Below are 18,009 nucleotides of genomic sequence, written 5' to 3' on the forward strand. Positions count from 1 at the left end.
GGGGGAGGTAATTTTTTTGACTTTTTTTTTGCAAAATAAAACTGTTTTTTTTTGAAAAAAAAAAAAAAAAAAAAAAAGACTTGTAGCACACTTTGTAATGTTATTAGGTGAACGGCGTGTGCCTCTGATCATTGGTGGCTCCTCGTCTATAACAGCCCAGATACTGTCCAGACTCCTGGGACCACTTTCTGTTCCTCTAGTGAGTTTCCTGATGTGACGGATAGATACATATTCACAGACTATAGATGGAGCATTTCTTACAGTTTATATCCTCTATGATTCAGATTAAATGTTGAATTTTGCAGTAAAAGCACATTTTGTTTTCTCCCTTTAGGTGAGCTACACAGCAAGTTCTCCAAGCTTAAGTGACAGGCGACAATATCCTAATTTCTTCAGAACCATGGCCAGTGATATCTATCAAGCGCGTGCAATCGCTCAGCTCGCTATAAAGTATAATTGGACCTGGGTTGGAGCAGTGGTGGCCAACAATGAGTACGGCCTCATGGCAGTGAAGGTTGTTCCATTAGATGTATTAGGTTTTTTGTTTGTTTTTTTGCTAAGCGATATTTAGCAAAAAATTTTATTTGTATGCTTTTATATTCAAGATATCAGGAACTGAAATGTGTCAACTACATATTTAGCCAAATTGTTGAAGCTCAAACATCACAAAGACTAATGAGGAAGAGAAAAGATTGTGACATTTGGGATTTTCATAAATGATATTGTGATTCCAACATCTGGCGATAATATTACTGTTGGATTAATGTCTGACAGACTTAATTTATTCCTTTCCAACCTTCTCATTTGTGCTCCAAATCAGGTGTTCCAGGAGGAAATTCAGGGGGCCGGGGTTTGCCTCTCCTTTGTGGAGACCCTTCAGCGAGAAAACATCGTAAGTGACGCCAGCCGGGCAGCGCTCGCCATCCAGGCCTCGACTGCGAAGGTGATTCTGATCTTCACCTGGTATACGGACGTAATGGAGCTGTTCCTACAACTGGAGAAACTAAATGTGAGAAACGGAAATGAAAAATCTTTATATGAGCCACTAAAGACGGCATTTATTGGATCATTTCTGACAATTTTTGTTGTTATTTCTAGGTGACTGACAGACAATTTCTGGCAAGTGAGGCTTGGAGCACCAGCACCGATCTTCGGCAAAGCGCCTTTTCACGTAAAGTGGCGAGAGGCGTTCTCGGCGTTGCCATCCAGAGTTCATCCCTGCCTGGGTTCGGGACTTTTGTACGGAATTTAAACCCGTCGCTTCGCCCGAACGACCAGGTCCTAAAGGAATTTTGGGAAAAGGAATTCGGATGCAGTCCTGGGATTGGGGCAACTCCTTCGTCTTCTTCTCTTCCGCCCTGCAGCGGCACAGAGAGCCTGCGGGACGTGAAAAATCTCTTCACTGACACCTCGCAGCTACGGGTGACGTACAACGTCTACCTGGCAGTCTATGCTGCAGCCCACGCCCTTCACTCCCTACTCTCCTGCCCCAATGTCAGCAGCTCTCCAGGACAAAACGTCACCTGTTCACTTCACACTCAGATCAAACCCATGGAGGTAAAGACATTTAATGCATGTTTCAGACTTTTGTGAAATGTGCATTTAGATTTGGACCTCATATTTTAAGTGCTTGTATAATCTTTTTTTATTTTATTTTTGTTCCCAAGTTGTGGTATATAATGGCAAAATCCTGGCAAAACCAATAATTATATTTTTTAAAAAAGGAAAGAAAAGTGAACTAGAGGCAGCTGAGAACATAATTTTAAATTGCTAAAATTAGCAATTTAAAGTTGCTAATTTTAGCAATTTTAAATGTCTGAGGGAAGTAAATTGAAGACCTAATAAACTGACACCTTATTGGGGGCTTTAAAAGCATTCTGCTTCCTATAAGCAAATGAATTAATCAATAAACATTTGTGACAAAAACTGTCATTTCAACAATAAAATTCCACAATTTCTGCTTTGGTTCCTTGTAAGAATGTTATTCTGATGTCAGTAGATGACAAAAATTTTAAAAACACCAGAACATGAATGTCTCACATTTCACCATGTAATCCAGTTTTTTTGTTGTGTGTGTGTGTGTGTGTGTGTGGGCTGCAGCAACACTGAAGTAATTCTCCTATCAAAACAATATTTTGAGGAAGTTGTCTGCCATATTTTTCTCACAAGTCTTTTGGTCCTCAAAAGTCACTTTTATGTGGAGAACAGATAGGAAGTCGAATTTTTTATATCTGCAAACCTATTTGCTTCAAACGCAGCGATCAGTGATGCAGATGCAACAACTTATCCCTAAAACAAAGTTTCTTTTAGCTTAACTGCTGCTCTAGCTATCTATAAGAGCGTTGGCATAAAATGTGCTGCGTCGTCATCCCTCAGCTTTTGATCGGTCCTTCTTCTGAGCCTGCGATTGCTTCATTCTTCTTGGATAAAAATCGTTTACAATGGACTGACTCTTTTTCTGTGTCCCTTTCATCCGTTTACTTCCGAGGAAGCTCACCAGCTTTTCCTTATATGATGATCTTTACAGTAAAAGTATTCAATATTTGCTCTTTTTGTGTCACTATTTAACATCACACACCCATTCGATGTATTTCTACTAAAATGTTTTTTATTTTTTGTTTAAGAAAACAAACTGTTCTCTGACTAGCGCGAAAGATTTTTTTTTAAACTACTGTTGCAGTTCCCGAGCGAAGTCCAGAAAGAATTGCTGATTGTGAATTTTTGTTTCACGTTTTCAAAACTTACGGGCTCTCTACCTCTAAAACATGAAGATGTATTGTTTTTACGGAATACTGAGCAGCAGTTGCAAAAACAAGAATGCTGTAGTAATTTTTCTTCCCACTTCTTGGCCTTCAGCTGATGGAGCAGCTCAGCAAAGTGAACTTCACCACACCGCAGGGCGAAGCGTTTTATTTCCAAGGTGCCGACATCACGGCGAAGTATGACCTCGTGAACTGGCAGAGCAGCCCCGAGGGAGAGGTCAACCTTGTTTTGATTGGTCGTGTGGACGGCTTTGACCTCCACCTTAATGAGTCTGCCATTCAGTGGAGCACAGGGTCCAGTCAGGTACTCTGAATGAATCAGTTTTTTGGGTTTTCTGCAGAGTTATTTCTTGTTTACTCTCGAGACTGAGGAGCTGTTAAACGTTTTTTCAGGTGCCTGTTTCCGTCTGCAGTGAGAGATGTCCTCCTGGTACACGGATGGCCAGCAGGAAAGGAGAACCCATCTGCTGTTTTGACTGCATTCCATGTGCTGATGGACAGATCAGCAACACAACTGGTGAGGATGGCAGTCTCAAAGGAAAGCCCTTTTCAGCCTTTCTGCCGTGACTTCAGCGCCGTTCTCTTCTGTTTCTATTTGTTCTACGTTGAGGTTCCACTCAGTGCAATGATTGCCCATCTGAGCTCTGGTCCAACGCCGAGCGCACCGCCTGCATCCCTCGCCAGCTGGACTTCCTTTCCTTCAATGAAACTTTGGGCATCACCCTCACAGCAGTGGCCGTTTCTGGTGTTACAGCGACAACTGCTGTGTTCGTGGTGTTCCTTTACTACCGCCAGACGCCGATGGTAAGCCGACGGATGTTCGACGTTTAGATGTTTTGCATTTGGAAAATGAAACCATTCGGAGTTTGTCGGATCCCGTGTCTTCATAGGTACGAGCCAACAACTCTGAACTCAGCTTTCTGCTTCTCCTGTCACTGAAGCTCTGCTTTCTGTGCTCGCTGGTTTTCATCGGCCGCCCCTCGGCGTGGTCATGCCGGTTCCAGCAGGCGGCCTTCGGGATCAGCTTTGTCCTCTGCGTGTCGTGCCTTCAAGTGAAGACAATCGTGGTCCTGGCAGCGTTCCGCTCGGCCCGGCCCGGCGCCGAAGCCCTCATGAGGTGGTTCGGTCCCAGACAGCAGAGAGGAAGTGTCTGCCTCTTCACATCGGTACAGGTAGCGTACCTTTTTTTTTTTTTTATTTATTTATTTTTATATTGCTTTTACTCAGGGTACCGTTTGCATCCCTGATGAAGTGCGATGTGTTGAGACCTTGATGAGGCAACAGATGAGAACAAAATGATACCATGGTGAATCATTTCAAAACTCTCTCTACATGTACGAGACAGACATAAGGAAGAAAATAAACATTGTGTAAAACATTGGTTACATACAGTAAGAAGTATTTAACATTTCCCTTAATATTTACCTTCAAGGTAAGGAAAGTTTTTAAATGATTTATTGTGGTTTATTTATTTTTTTACTTCTGAGAGCAAAAGTCTTGTACAATGTATTAATAGTAATATTATTGATATTGTTTTTAAAATGTTAAGCATTTTTTGTGTACCTTTACCTGTTGCTGCTGTTACACTTGAAATTACCCCTCATGGAATAATAAAGGCTATTTTTACTCTATTTAAATCTACATTGTAATAACGTCATTGCCATAACCACGTTTCTTTTTTTTTTCTATTCTTTTCTAGGTTATCATCTGCATTATCTGGCTGTCACTCAGCCCCCCGGAGCCTCGACCCGACTTGAAGATCCCGGGTCTGCAGGTGACCCTGGAGTGTGCCATGGCCTCTGTGGCGGGTTTCTCTCTGGTGCTGGGCTACATTGGCCTCCTGGGCTGCACCAGCCTCCTTCTGGCCTTTCTCGCCCGGAAACTCCCCGACAACTTCAACGAGGCCAAACTGATCACCTTCAGCATGCTGATTTTCTGTGCCGTCTGGGTGGCTTTCGTCCCCGCTTACGTGAGTTCACCTGGAAAATACGCGGTGGCCGTGGAGATTTTTGCCATCCTGGCCTCGAGTTACGGTTTGCTGTTCTGCATCTTTGCTCCAAAGTGTTTCATCATCCTTCTGAGGCCGGAGAAAAACACCAAGAAGCATTTGATGGCAAGGTAGTCATTTCAGGCATCCCCTCTGCTTTATTAGTTTTATACTTTATTGTTTTGATTTCAAAGGCTTTGTTTTTCCAGATGTTGCACACGATGTTTGACGACCTGTAAGAAATTATAATTTAATGGGTGCACTAATAAAAATAAACCAAGAATATGTTTTGATTCATTCAGTTTAGATATGTGTTCCTTTGGATACATGTTTTTATGTTAAAACAATTTAGCTAAGAGTTAAAGGGGAGGGTAAAAGTGAGTTAATTAGAACTTTTATACATCCTCCAAATGTGACTGCATGTTGTTTCAGTATCTTAAAGATATCTTAAATATCTTAAATATTGATGCTACATGGAGGATATTGTCAACAGCCACATTGATTTCTTTATTAAAAGTTTGTGAACTAATGATCAAATTATTTGCATTTAAGTAGCGTAAAGAGCTAGATGTCTGTTAACCTGATCAGGAACGTGACTGTTATACTCTGCTCAGTTTAAAGTACGCTGCTGCCATCTGCTGGTCAGATACCAAAAGTGCTTTCAGTCAACAGTCAATAGGATTCTTTCTTTCCTTCCTGACACAGAAAAATTGGACAAGGGCAGATCTTGAAATTCATTCCAACTTTTGAAAATTCTGTTTATGCAATATGTCTAATTTGTAATAACTGTGTAACGATACATGTATGTTCTATGCCATTTAAAGTTTTCGCTAGTTGCGCTCGGTTGTTTTTGTGTCATTAAGTGTAGTTTACTGCAGTTTGTCTAAGAACTTACACTACAGAGATTAAACAAATGAATATTTATTTATAGAAATGAATTTACATTCAAATTATTACAAAGCAGATGCAGCGATATTTTAAAGGTAACATTTCAGGAAAAAGTAAATTAATTCATTAAAATAAACTTTTTGTGGTTCTGATATTTTGTGTTCCAACATTAATTTGTTTCATAAACTCATCTTTCTCAATAACTTCTCATATTAGAATATTCATTTTAATTTGTAAATTGATTCCACCTCTTAAAAAGCATTTACACCCTTTGAATCGCTTCACATCTGTTAATGTAAAGGAATATAATGATATAGAACAATGTAAAGTAGCACAAGTTCACAAAATAAAATATTCTTGATCAAATCAGGACCAAGAAAATGTGTGCTGTACTTCTGTATTCCCCCCCCCCCCCCTTACTCTGACACCAAAATAATGAATGAGTGCCAATGACTGATCTCTTTTTATGACCGCTTTTCTGATTGGCGTCACATCTTACAATGTACTAATCTGTCAGGAGTGAGCTTCTGGGTGTTCATGATGCAATCCTCCAAAGCTTTCCACAGTTCAGGTAGGAGAAATGGTCCAGTCCTCCACAATTAATCATTGACTTCATGAATGAGTGGTAAGAAGGAAATCACTACTGAAAGATGGAGCTCAGTTTGCAGCTTGTCACATGCAAACACGTTGAATGGTGACCTGGTGAGATGAGATGACCGTGTGAATGCTTGCACTGCACATTGGCCTGCACACACCGACCCCTTGTAAAACACGGTGCTGGCAGAATCATGTACTTTTTTGTCAGCAGAGATGGAGATGCTGAGCTGAGTTGATGTAAAGATGTTCAGAGCTACAGAATTTGTTGTCCACCTTCCTGCAGAAAGAATTAAAATCTAATTGAAGTTTTGTTGTGCCGTACAAAAATGGGATAGAACATTGAAGGAGTACCTGTACTTTTACAAGCTATTATTTTATTGTTCCACTCCTCTTCCCATGAGAGCTTTCTTTGTATTTCTTTCTGGTCTCAGCAGAATTATGTAACATTTGGGTCCAAACAGCGCCATCAAGAGGCCAAAACTGGAGGCCAGGATGGCGAACACCTCCACTGCATCTGCATATTTGCCCGGTGAGCTTACATAAGCAGGAACAAAGGCCACCCACACAGCGCAGAAGATCAGCATGCTGAAAGTGATGAGTTTGGCCTCGTTGAAGTTGTTGGGAAGATTCCTCGCCAAAAACGCCAACACAAAGCTGAGAATAGCCAATATACCAATGTATCCCAGTAACACAGCAAAGGCAACCGTGGAGCCGACTGCACACTCATAAACTATTTTGTCATTGTGGTATTTGGTGTTTTTATAGGGGGCAGGTGAGGAGGAGACAAGCCAAGCGATGCATATAGCTGCTTGAATACAGGTGAGAAACAGGACGGTTCCTCTTTGCTGCGTAGCTCCAAACCACTTGAGACTGGCTCCCCCTCCTGGCTTGGAGGCTTTGAACACAGCCAGAACCACCATGGTTTTAACCAGGATGCAGGACACACAGAGCACAAAGCTGATCCCAAACGCTGCGTGTCTCAGCTGACATGTCCACAGTCTGGGTCGTCCAATGAACAGCAGCGAACACAGGAAGCACAGTTTAAGGGAAAGCAACAGGTTGAAACTGAGCTCTGAGTTGTTGGCTCGTACTATGGGTGTACTGCGGTGATAGATGAAGATCCCCAGAACGACAGCGCAGATGAATGTTCCCAGCAGTGAGGCTGCTGTCAAGCAGATCCCTAAAGGTTCCTGATAGGAGAGGAACTCAGTTTGCTTAAGAACACAGAGATCTCGCTGTGGGCTGGACCAGAAGTCCTCTGGACAGCTGAAGCACTCCAAGGAATCTGACAGAAAGGCACAAAGAAAGTCAAACCATGTATTTGTAAGATTAAAGTGGAAAAATCATTATAAAAACTACTAAAACATAAAAACTCACTAGTGTAATTACTGATCATTCCCTCAGAACAAGGGATGCAGTCAAAACAGCACTCAGGTTCCCCCTTCTGTCTCACCACACGGGTTCCTGGAGGACAGTTCTCGCTGCACACCGACCGCGGTGGCTATAGGAGAAACAATAAGAATACATTTCTCATTAGAGTGACTTTACAAGTTGAAAAAGGGACAAAAAGAAATGAGTCACCTTTTTCGATTCAAAGTTCCAGAAGATTTTGTCTCCATCAAGTGTGAGTTGTTCACCATTAAAAGGCGACATTTTTACGTCGCCGACATTTTGAACTTTTGTTTGTCCATCAGGGAGCCAGAGCCAGTTCATGACGTCATATATCGGTAAGGCATCACCATTCTCATCAAATGACACTTGGTCACCGAATGATGTGGTGAAATTAACCCTCTCTAGATAATACACCAGCTAATGGAAGGCAAATGAGAAAAGGGTAAAAGACATAATAATGTTATCCAGTTCACTGTTAAAGTTGGCATGTGATACTATGACCATACTGTAAAAAAGCATAAAATTATTCTTAAAACAATGTTAGAAATTTTTGATGTTGGTAGAGAGACTGCCAACTAGCCCTCAATGGGCAGCTGCTTAATCATGGTAGACATTTTAGTGCACCAATAAGCTGTCAGGGACTTTATACTGGTGACATGCAGTCCTAGGTGAGCCTGAAACACCTCAACTGGTTCCTCTCGATGTAGAGAAACAATGGCTCTACTCAGAGCCCCCCAGATGATTGAGCTTATCAACCTATTGCTAAGAGAGAGCCCAGATACCTTGAGGGGGGAGTTTGGGCATACGAATTAGCAGGCCTCTTGATGAAGGCCTTTAAGCTCCATTTACCACCAATGTCTTGGTAGAAAGGGAGAAAGTCAAACTGACTTCAGGCGACACTTGGACTTCGCCATGCTTGCTCTAGTTGTTGGTTTTGTTCATAATCTTTTTGGACAGAATGTCTATTTACAGCCAAAATGTTTGCTGCAATGTCCTCAGGAACACAATTCTGCTTTTTGCAGATGATGTGGTTCTGTTGCCTTTATTATACCATGGTCTCCAGTTTTCTCTGGAGCAGACCACAGAGGAATATGAAAGGTAGCACTGTTGCTTTGCAGCAAGAAAGTTCTGGGTTCGATTCCTGGCCCGGGGTCTTTCTGCATGGAGTGTGCATGTTCTCCCTGTGCATGCGTGGGTTCTCTCCGGGTACTCCAGCTTCCTCCCACAGTCCAAAAACATGATTGTCAGGTTAATTGGCTTCTCCAAATTGTGTGTGTGCATGGTTGTTTGTCTCTGTGTTGCCCTGCGACAGACTGGTGACCTGTCCAGGGTGACCCCGCCTCTCACCCGGAACGTGAGCTGGAGATAGGCACCAGCAACCCTCCTGACCCCACTAAGGGACAAGGGTGTTAGAAAATGGATGGATGGGTGGAATTTTATGGGTAGAGAAAGAAGCGCTACCCCCAGTGGAGGTGGGTCTTGTTGCTAGTCTGTCCACCCTCATCTGTGGCCACAAGCTCTAGCTCTAAAGAAAGAGTTTGTTTAGGATACAAGTGGCTGAAATGAGTTTCCTCTGCTCTCCCTTAGAAATAGGGTGAGAGGCTCAGTCTTCTGAGTGGGGCACAGAGTTGAGCCACTGCTCCTCCACATCAAGAGGATGTCACTGGGAGGAGACCCAGAGGAAGACCCAGGACAGAACTGTCAAAAACATGTAACGTTTACTGTACCTGCCATGGTTGAAGTGTTTGCAAAGTTGCACAGCTTTCCTCACTAAAAGGCCCTTTTCCTGGTTCACACCTCAGCAGCTCATCAAGGGCGTATGCCAGAGCGTACACAGCTTTGTAGACGTTGTACTCAGGCCTGAGATCAGAAACGTCTAAGAACTCAGTCTCCACAGCCTTCAAATCCTCGTCTCCAGAGCAAATCCTTCCCCCATTCTCAACCCAGCCCGACGGGGCTGGTGCAAATTTACACTGAAATGTGAATTCCCAAAACTGGTTTGCCTAGAAAACGTAAAAGTTAATTTTTTTTTAAGAAGGATTATTTAATCATCATGGCTACACTTAATGAATGAAAAAGTCACCATGCTATTTCCATAGGTGGTGTTGTGTTGTAGATCGGCGCGTGTTTGGAGCAGGAAGTCCCTGAGGCCTGGTATCTCTCCTCGACGGATAGCGATGCCCAGTGTGCCCCCGAGGTACGGCATGAGGTCAGGGGTCTGCAGCACGGCAGCTGTGGACCAGGCTTCACTGGCCAGCCACTGAAGGCCTGTCAAGTTCTGCCTCACAACCTGTGTAGGGACAAAACATGAGCTCAGCTAATCCACACAAACTAGATCAATTAAACTGAAACAAAGTCAAACAGTGGAATGATTTTAAAAGCAATCACAGCAGGAGATGTAAGACCATTGTTAATGAGCTGGAATAGTTTGCCATCTAAAAACTCTATAACCCTGGGTAAAAAAAAAAAAAATCTTTTAAGCAGAGACATTTTTTGAATGCTTATAATATGAACACCATTTCACAGAGCCTACACCGGTCAAATCAGTTCCTCTTTCGTTATTCATTTTTATAAGAGTCGCCTATTGCAGTGGAATCAAACTCTTTTCATTACATGAATGCCCTCAAAATGCCTGGTTATTGCTAAAACTGCCTTTTAACAGTTAAAATAATAATAAATAACTTTCTCAGCTTTCGATAAGTACTTCTAAAACTTAGATTATGTTTTTATATTCTCAGATTAAAGTAATTTGATACAGAACGAAGAAATACTGATTAGATTTGACTGGTAAGATAATATGTGAGCACACAACTATCATCCTAAAGTTGTATTTATGTGACTAGAGGCCTATAGTAATACTTCCAGATTTGTCCTGTGAGCCTTGAATTTGACACCTTGTCTTCTGAGTCTTTAGAAAAGGACAATATTTTTTTCTACACTGACGTGACGTCCAGTGGTGTATGTTTTTTTTTTACTTCCCATGTTGATGTTGCTCACATGCTTGATTCTGACACTTTATACTTTTAGGAAGGACAAATAAATGTTAAGACCAACCTCCTCCATGAGGTTAATGATCTGACCCTCATGCGCAAACACAACAACAACGCGGGCCGTGGATTTCCTCATCACATCCACGATCCTCTTGAATTCATTCAAGTCTTTTTCCCAGGGCAGAATCTCCACATAGGCCAGACAGCCTCCTCCAGACACACCCAGGTCAGAGTTGAAGGAGCGGGCGGCGTCCAGCCCGTAATCATCATCACTTATCAGCAAACCCGCCCAAGTCCAGCCAAAGTGTTTCAGTATCTGAAGCATGGCACGCACCTGAACACACACCGAAAAAAACTCACTCAGCAGGTTTTAAAGGTAATCGATCAGCATGTAGGTAGTATCAAATTTCCTCATGTTTGGTATGTTTTTTTTTTTGTTTTTTTTGTTTAGATCAGGAGGTTTGACTCTGATTAAAATTGACACAGATTTCTCCTGAAGATGTTAATAAAAACGACTACTTTTTAAAAATAGTCTCAACACATGCAATGTGGAAAATTATTTATGCTTCTCTCGCTGATGAGTGGAAAACTTTTTTGTCATTACAGCAATCAAATTTGTCACATGTGCTCATGAGATTTTCTTCAAATGAGATAATCCATGTTCTGCTGAGAGGTTTACGTTTTTGAGGTTGGAAGGCCTCCTTACTGTCCACCTCATCTTTACCTCAGATTCTCTGTTGGACTCTTCAAAACATTAACATCACTTCTACTCACAAGAAGTGATGTTAAAATTAAAACAATTAAAACGTTGTTTTAATTTGACCAATGTTTTAATTGGTCAAATTAAAACATTGCTCGTGTGCATAATTTTGCCAAATTATCGTGACAAAAATGAAACTATCCACTTATGTGAAGCACTCAGTGAAGTTTAAAAAAAAAAAATCTTGAGCAAGATTGAGATTATAATGTTGATTTGAGCTGACATTCAAAATAAGAATAAATGACTTTTATATTGTTGTACCAAAGACAGAATCTCATGATATTGTTCACAAGAATTATAAAGACACAAACATACCTTTCCACGGTCATATAAAATTTCTACTATTTTAAATTGAAATAAACAGATCAAAGGAAACAATTTTTCACTTTTTCATATCATTTTCTTTCATTCCAAACTGTTTTTTGTGTTGGTTTTTTTCTTTTACCTGGAAAGCGTCACTCGGGATTGTCCTAAAGAATGAAGGAAACCTCTGCCGATCACTTAGACAGGCACATGTGGCAAAATAACTCACCTGTGAAAGAATCAGACTGAACTTTTAAAACCAGAGAGAAATTATCTGTTTCAGTCGTTACATTTTACATACAGACAAATCTGTTATTAGACGGTAAAGCTGGACACTCACCATTGGCACTCTGTACAAACCCAAGACAGTGGAGATGGCAATCGTGCGTGTAGAGGACGAATCTCCCACAAGCCCCACAACTGGAGGGGCTCCTTCACACGTCTCATTCAGCACAACATGCTCCTCTTGACCACTGATTAATGCCAGCGCTGCACGAAATCCAACTCCCAGAGTGAGACAGCTGTCATAGAGACTGTACCCTAAAGTCACGTTGGGTAAAAGCTGATCGTCTCTGTTGATCTCATCAATGGCAAAGGCCATGGTCTGAGCCTTTCGAAACCCTAAAAAATCAAAACTGACACAAAGAAATAAAAAGGTTTGACGCTGAAAAATATAACAGTTAAGTTTCTTAAATCTAGAAATCAAAGAGAAAAAAAACTATAAAACTACTTGAATAATATAGACAGAATATTTCTCAGACGATAACAACTAATTCTCAATGCACGAGACAGTCTTTCTTGCTCTGGTTTTCCTCCTGACACACTTACCTGTGGCACGTCAGCTGTTGTGGCTCGGCGGTAAACGACAGGTCATGAAACACGGAGAAGAAGTGGACCTGAAACAGCCCTCCGAGTATCAAATCCCCAGCCTTGTGCATGCCGTTTAGATGAAACTGTCCCTGTAACAGACAGGAGGAGGGAAACAAAGAGGAGGGCACAGAGGAAAAAGCACCAGAGTGCAGCAGTAGAAGAAAGAACAGGCTTGGGCGCTTTAAGTTTTGCGTCATATCCATTTCGTTGAGCCTGGTCGATGCGTTTCTGTGCTTCCTCAGCTGGTTTTATTGACTACACTGCCCAGCAGGGCAGAAGAGGAGAAGGGGGCAGGGCCTGTTATGCATTTTAAGTTTACCTCGAATTTAACCATCAATAAGTTGGTTAAAAGTTCAGAAAAATGTTGAATTTAAATATCTATGGCAATGATTGATCATATATAGGCCAAAACAGCAAAAACACAACAAAGGCCCATTGTGATTTGAATGTGTATTATATTATTATTGAAATTTTACACACTCTAAATAGGGCATGGCAACATGACTCTAACCTCAGTCTTAAAAACAGGTATAACATAGATATTTGAAAATGTAGTACTAATAATCCTCCAGTACAGTGAAAAAAGCCTTTTGGAGATATGTCCAAAGACCAACAGCAAGTCAGCCATTTTGGGTCAAAGAGTAAATTTCAATGTTTTTGACATTTTAAATGTCAAATTTTGACAAACACCTCACAGGCAGAGGCGGTCGTAGCCTGTTAGGCTCCCTGGGCGAACCACATTTCAGGCCCCCTCTCCGCAAATCTGTACCCAATAAAAGTAATGCTTCAATTGTTGACTGTGTGTCCTATCACTTTGTATCGTTTTGTTGTTATGATGTAAAGCACCTTGAACTGCCTTGTTGCTGAAATGTGCTACACTAACAAACTGGAGAACTGCAGAACTGGTGGGTTCACATCTTTCGATTCTCTACCTAATTTACACAGCAAACTTTCACCATCAGTCAGTCAAGTCAGGACAGAATTTGCTTGACGTATATCTTTTTTATTTCCACAATTTACCAGGATCTGACGAAAACAACCACAATTCAATTAGACTTCAAGGAAGTTAAAGTTGGGAGATCACGTTTATCTTTCATTTATCTATTCAAATTCACAATTTCATGCAAATTCACAATTTCAGTTTCATATATGTTAATATTATAAGGGTCAGAGTTTTCTTTACATAAGCAATTAAATCGATTTAAAAAATAAACTGCATAACAATGCAGCCATAAACAAATAAAAAACTACAAATAAGTAGTCACACAAGAGAGAACAGAAAGTGATAGTACTGGCTCAGAGTTTATGTGTTTGTTGTTAGAATGAGTTATTGCTGCACTTAATGCTTTACTTTTTCTATCGATGATGTAGAAATTTTATACCAATATTCAATTATTCTGTTTCAGCAATCATGTCAGTCCATCATTAACCTTACAGAGTCTACCATGAATTTAGGAAGATATTCATGTTTGCCTTGTTTAGTTTAAATTTGGATTTCTGCCTGTACACTGGAGGTAAACATTTTGATTCAGATCCGACTCCAAATCTAAAATTTTGGTGTAGTTTCTACGCAGTTCAATCACCCAGCACGTTTTTACCTTTCAGTAGTTCCTATAGTGCTTCGCCCCATCAGAGCTTTCTTTGTATTTCTTTCTGGTCTCAGCAGAATTATGTAACATTTGGGTCCAAACAGCGCCACCAAGAGGCCAAAACTGGAGGCCAGGATGGCGAACACCTCCACTGCATCTGCATATTTGCCCGGTGAGCTGACATAAGCAGGAACAAAGGCCACCCACACAGCACAGAAGATCAGCATGCTGAAAGTGATGAGTTTGGCCTCGTTGAAGTTGTCGGGCAGATTCCTCGCCATAAACGCCAACACAAAGCTGAGAATAGCCAATATACCAATGTATCCCAGTAACACAGCAAAGCCAATAGTGGAGCCAACTATACACTCATAAACTATCTTGTCATTGTGGTATTTGGTGTTTTTATGTGGAGAAGGAGAGGAAGACACAAGCCAGGCAGTGCAGATTGCTGCCTGAACAGAGGTGAGAACCAGAACAGTTCCTCTCTGCTGTGAAACGCCGAACCACTTGAGACTAGCTCCCCCTCCTGGCTTGGAGGCTTTGAACACAGCCAGAACCACCATGGTTTTAACCAGGATGCAGGACACACAGAGCACAAAGCTGATCCCAAACGCTGCGTGTCTCAGCTGACATGTCCACAGTCTGGGTCGTCCAATGAACAGCAGCGAACACAGGAAGCACAGTTTAAGGGAAAGCAACAGGTTGAAACTGAGCTCTGAGTTGTTGGCTCGTACTATGGGTGTACTGCGGTGATAGATGAAGATCCCCAGAACGACAGCGCAGATGAATGTTCCCAGCAGTGAGGCTGCTGTCAAGCAGATCCCTAAAGGTTCCTGATAGGAGAGGAACTCAGTTTGCTTAAGAACACAGAGATCTCGCTGTGGGCTGGACCAGAAGTCCTCTGGACAGCTGAAGCACTCCAAGGAATCTGACAGAAAGGCACAAAGAAAGTCAAACCATGTATTTGTAAGATTAAAGTGGAAAAATCATTATAAAAACTACTAAAACATAAAAACTCACTAGTGTAATTACTGATCATTCCCTCAGAACAAGGGATGCAGTCAAAACAGCACTCAGGTTCCCCCTTCTGTCTCACCACACGGGTTCCTGGAGGACAGTTCTCGCTGCACACCGACCGCGGTGGCTATAGGAGAAACAATAAGAATACATTTCTCATTAGAGTGACTTTACAAGTTGAAAAAGGGACAAAAAGAAATGAGTCACCTTTTTCGATTCAAAGTTCCAGAAGATTTTGTCTCCATCAAGTGTGAGTTGTTCACCATTAAAAGGCGACATTTTTACGTCGCCGACATTTTGAACTTTTGTTTGTCCATCAGGGAGCCAGAGCCAGTTCATGACGTCATATATCGGTAAGGCATCACCATTCTCATCAAATGACACTTGGTCACCGAATGATGTGGTGAAATTAACCCTCTCTAGATAATACACCAGCTAATGGAAGGCAAATGAGAAAAGGGAACAACAGAGTTAGTTGTTACATGACATCATGTTGCTCTTTTACCTGAACTGTAAGACGTGATTGTCATAAGAAGTTTCTACTAAGTTTTAACTGAAGAGAAATGAATGCCAAAAATATTTTCACGAAATTTGAAAATAGTTTTGGTCTTTACTTTTGCTTTGCATTGGTTTATCACATCAAACTGGGAATAAATTAAAACAATTTTAGGGTAAAAACACAAAATGGTCATCAATAATCACATTAAAATCAAGGGTTATGAATGCATCTTAAAGAGTCTTTATGTTTCATTGTCAAAAACATGTAACGTTTACTGTACCTGCCATGGTTGAAGTGTTTGCAAAGTTGCACAGCTTTCCTCACTAAAAGGCCCTTTTCCTGGTTCACACCTCAGCAGCTCATCAAGGGCGTATGCCAGAGCGTACACAGCTTTGTAGACGTTGTACTCAGGCCTGAGATCAGAAACGTCTAAGAACTCAGTCTCCACAGCCTTCAAATCCTCGTCTCCAGAGCAAATCCTTCCCCCATTCTCAACCCAGCCCGACGGGGCTGGTGCAAATTTACACTGAAATGTGAATTCCCAAAACTGGTTTGCCTAGAAAACGTAAAAGTTAATTTTTTTTTAAGAAGGATTATTTAATCATCATGGCTACACTTAATGAATGAAAAAGTCACCATGCTATTTCCATAGGTGGTGTTGTGTTGTAGATCGGATCGTGTTTGGAGCAGGAAGTCCCTGAGGCCTGGTATCGCTCCTCGACGGATAGCGATGCCCAGTGTGCCCCCGAGGTACGGCATGAGGTCAGGGGTCTGCAGCACGGCAGCTGTGGACCAGGCTTCACTGGCCAGCCACTGAAGGCCTGTCAAGTTCTGCCTCACAACCTGTGTAGGGACAAAACGCAATGTCAAATTCTAACTCTACATATTGTATAGAAAGTAACTAAATGAAGAAATCTGTAAAATAAAAAATAATGCGTATAATTGTCATTGGATAATTTAATAGCACGACCAGAGAAGTTTAATATGTTTTTGCCGCGTTTAAGTGAAATGTCATGTTCATTCTGATGGTGAGAGTAGGAAAATAAATTCTCATCTCTGTTTAGCCTAACTTCTACATCCTTCATCTTGGAACAAAATTGCTCCTCAGGAGCATTAGTAAGCAGACCAGCAGAAGGAGACCCCTACACCCACCGCACTCTACAATACATCAAAACATGTGTTTAATAGCACTAAATTAGCAGTTCATTTTTATCCACTATTAAAAAAAAGCTGATAAAAACATAAACTGCAACATAACGTGATAATGATGACAGATAAGGCTGTAACATGATAGCCAAAAATGTACTGTTTTGTGCTTGAGGCCATGTGTTTGGATGTCACTATTAAAGCAAACACCATATTTTTTTCCACCTTAGGTTTTAAGATATTCTTTCAGGGATTTAGATTTAGATTACAGTGACGCAACGTCTCCGTTTTAGAACAGAATTATCCGTCTCGCTTCTTTAACCTCTGACCGTCTCTGAATCCACCCCGAATGCAGGCCAAAGTGAGAAAAGACAAACGTTACCTCCTCCATGAGATTGATCATGTGGCTCTCGTGTGCAAACACAACGATCACCCGAGCCGTGGAGGCCTTCATCACGTCCACGATCCTCTTCAGCTCCAGCGGCTCGTTGTCCCATGGCAACACCTCCATGTAGGCCAGGCAGCCTCCGTCAGATGGACTCAGATCAGACTGAAATGACTTGGCGGCATGGAGCCCGTAGTCGTCGGCGCTGATCAGCAGTCCCACCCAGGTCCAGCCGAAGTGCTTTATGATCTGAATCATAGCATTCACCTGAGGAGGCATGGAGTGAAAGGGAACATTTTGTAGAAAATCTGATGAGAATGTTGAAATTCGGATGAAATTACAGGACTCGTGATTGCCACCTAGGAGATTTCTACATAATGTTTCAGAATTGCCCAAGTATGTCTAACTTCTGGTCCCATGTGAAATTTCTTACATTTCTACTCCTGTTTTTTTTTTTTTTTTTTTACTCATTGATATTTCTCACAATTCACACAATTCAACTTAAAATGTTTCTGGGTTCACATCTGCTAAGAAAACAACTACATAACAAAGGGTTTACAGCTGATACAAAAGCCTGCAAAGAACTGTTAACGTTCAACATACAACTGAACAAAGTCTCTTCTAACAACTCAGTGGAGTCAGTAGCTATCAGGTCATTGTATGCACATTTGCTACTTGATGTTATGTTTCTTTTTCCTTTCTTAAGCATTTCAATACAAAGAGACGCTTAATATGCCTGTAACCTTGTTGAAAATCAGTAAAATATCTATTACAAAATAAAGAATGTTTCACAGGAATCAATCTTTTTTTCTCTGCTCTTAAAG

General features: G+C 41.4%; 2 protein-coding genes and 1 pseudogene across 2 annotated transcripts in view; 1 reads left to right on the top strand and 2 right to left on the bottom strand.

Moving 5' to 3' along the window:
• The window catches only part of olfcr1 (olfactory receptor C family, r1), a 10,762-nt gene extending 4,755 nt beyond the window's left edge, over window positions 1–6,007 (top strand). The window contains exons 3-11 of the mRNA XM_015058210.1: window positions 108–199; window positions 335–514; window positions 821–1,009; window positions 1,099–1,557; window positions 2,857–3,066; window positions 3,156–3,279; window positions 3,373–3,566; window positions 3,653–3,934; window positions 4,462–6,007. Of these exons, the coding sequence (XP_014913696.1) occupies window positions 108–199; window positions 335–514; window positions 821–1,009; window positions 1,099–1,557; window positions 2,857–3,066; window positions 3,156–3,279; window positions 3,373–3,566; window positions 3,653–3,934; window positions 4,462–4,884 (2,153 nt within the window). The 3' untranslated portion in view covers window positions 4,885–6,007. The remainder of the gene's footprint in view (window positions 1–107; window positions 200–334; window positions 515–820; window positions 1,010–1,098; window positions 1,558–2,856; window positions 3,067–3,155; window positions 3,280–3,372; window positions 3,567–3,652; window positions 3,935–4,461) is intronic.
• Window positions 6,008–6,093: 86 nt separating this feature from the next.
• Window positions 6,094–12,781, bottom strand: LOC106963344 (extracellular calcium-sensing receptor-like). Its single transcript, XM_015058209.1, has 9 exons — window positions 12,508–12,781; window positions 12,020–12,314; window positions 11,822–11,908; window positions 10,681–10,950; window positions 9,710–9,916; window positions 9,354–9,629; window positions 7,816–8,043; window positions 7,612–7,735; window positions 6,094–7,519 (listed from the first exon to the last, which is right to left on the bottom strand). Exons 1-9 carry the CDS (start codon window positions 12,750–12,752, stop codon window positions 6,609–6,611), a joined length of 2,643 nt encoding a protein of 880 aa, XP_014913695.1. The 5' UTR covers window positions 12,753–12,781; the 3' UTR covers window positions 6,094–6,608.
• Window positions 12,782–13,531: 750 nt separating this feature from the next.
• Window positions 13,532–18,009, bottom strand: part of LOC106963351 (extracellular calcium-sensing receptor-like) — a 6,542-nt pseudogene continuing 2,064 nt past the window's right edge.

This window comes from Poecilia latipinna, unplaced genomic scaffold (genome assembly GCF_001443285.1).
Source record: "Poecilia latipinna isolate Pla-1442-1.1 unplaced genomic scaffold, P_latipinna-1.0 Scaffold1523, whole genome shotgun sequence".
In the NCBI taxonomy this organism is placed as follows: Eukaryota; Metazoa; Chordata; class Actinopteri; order Cyprinodontiformes; family Poeciliidae; genus Poecilia; species Poecilia latipinna.

What these genes read in the sequence shown, in the direction of transcription:
- LOC106963344 (XM_015058209.1), bottom strand. Translation starts at nt 12,752, where the DNA reads ATGGATATGACGCAAAACTTAAAGCGCCCAAGCCTGTTCTTTCTTCTA. An exon ending in TCATTAACCTCATGGAGGAG is followed by an intron (nt 9,917 to 10,680) that starts GTTGGTCTTAAC and finishes GTCCCTACACAG; the next exon opens with GTTGTGAGGCAGAACTTGAC. An exon ending in CCACCTATGGAAATAGCATG is followed by an intron (nt 9,630 to 9,709) that starts GTGACTTTTTCA and finishes TACGTTTTCTAG; the next exon opens with GCAAACCAGTTTTGGGAATT.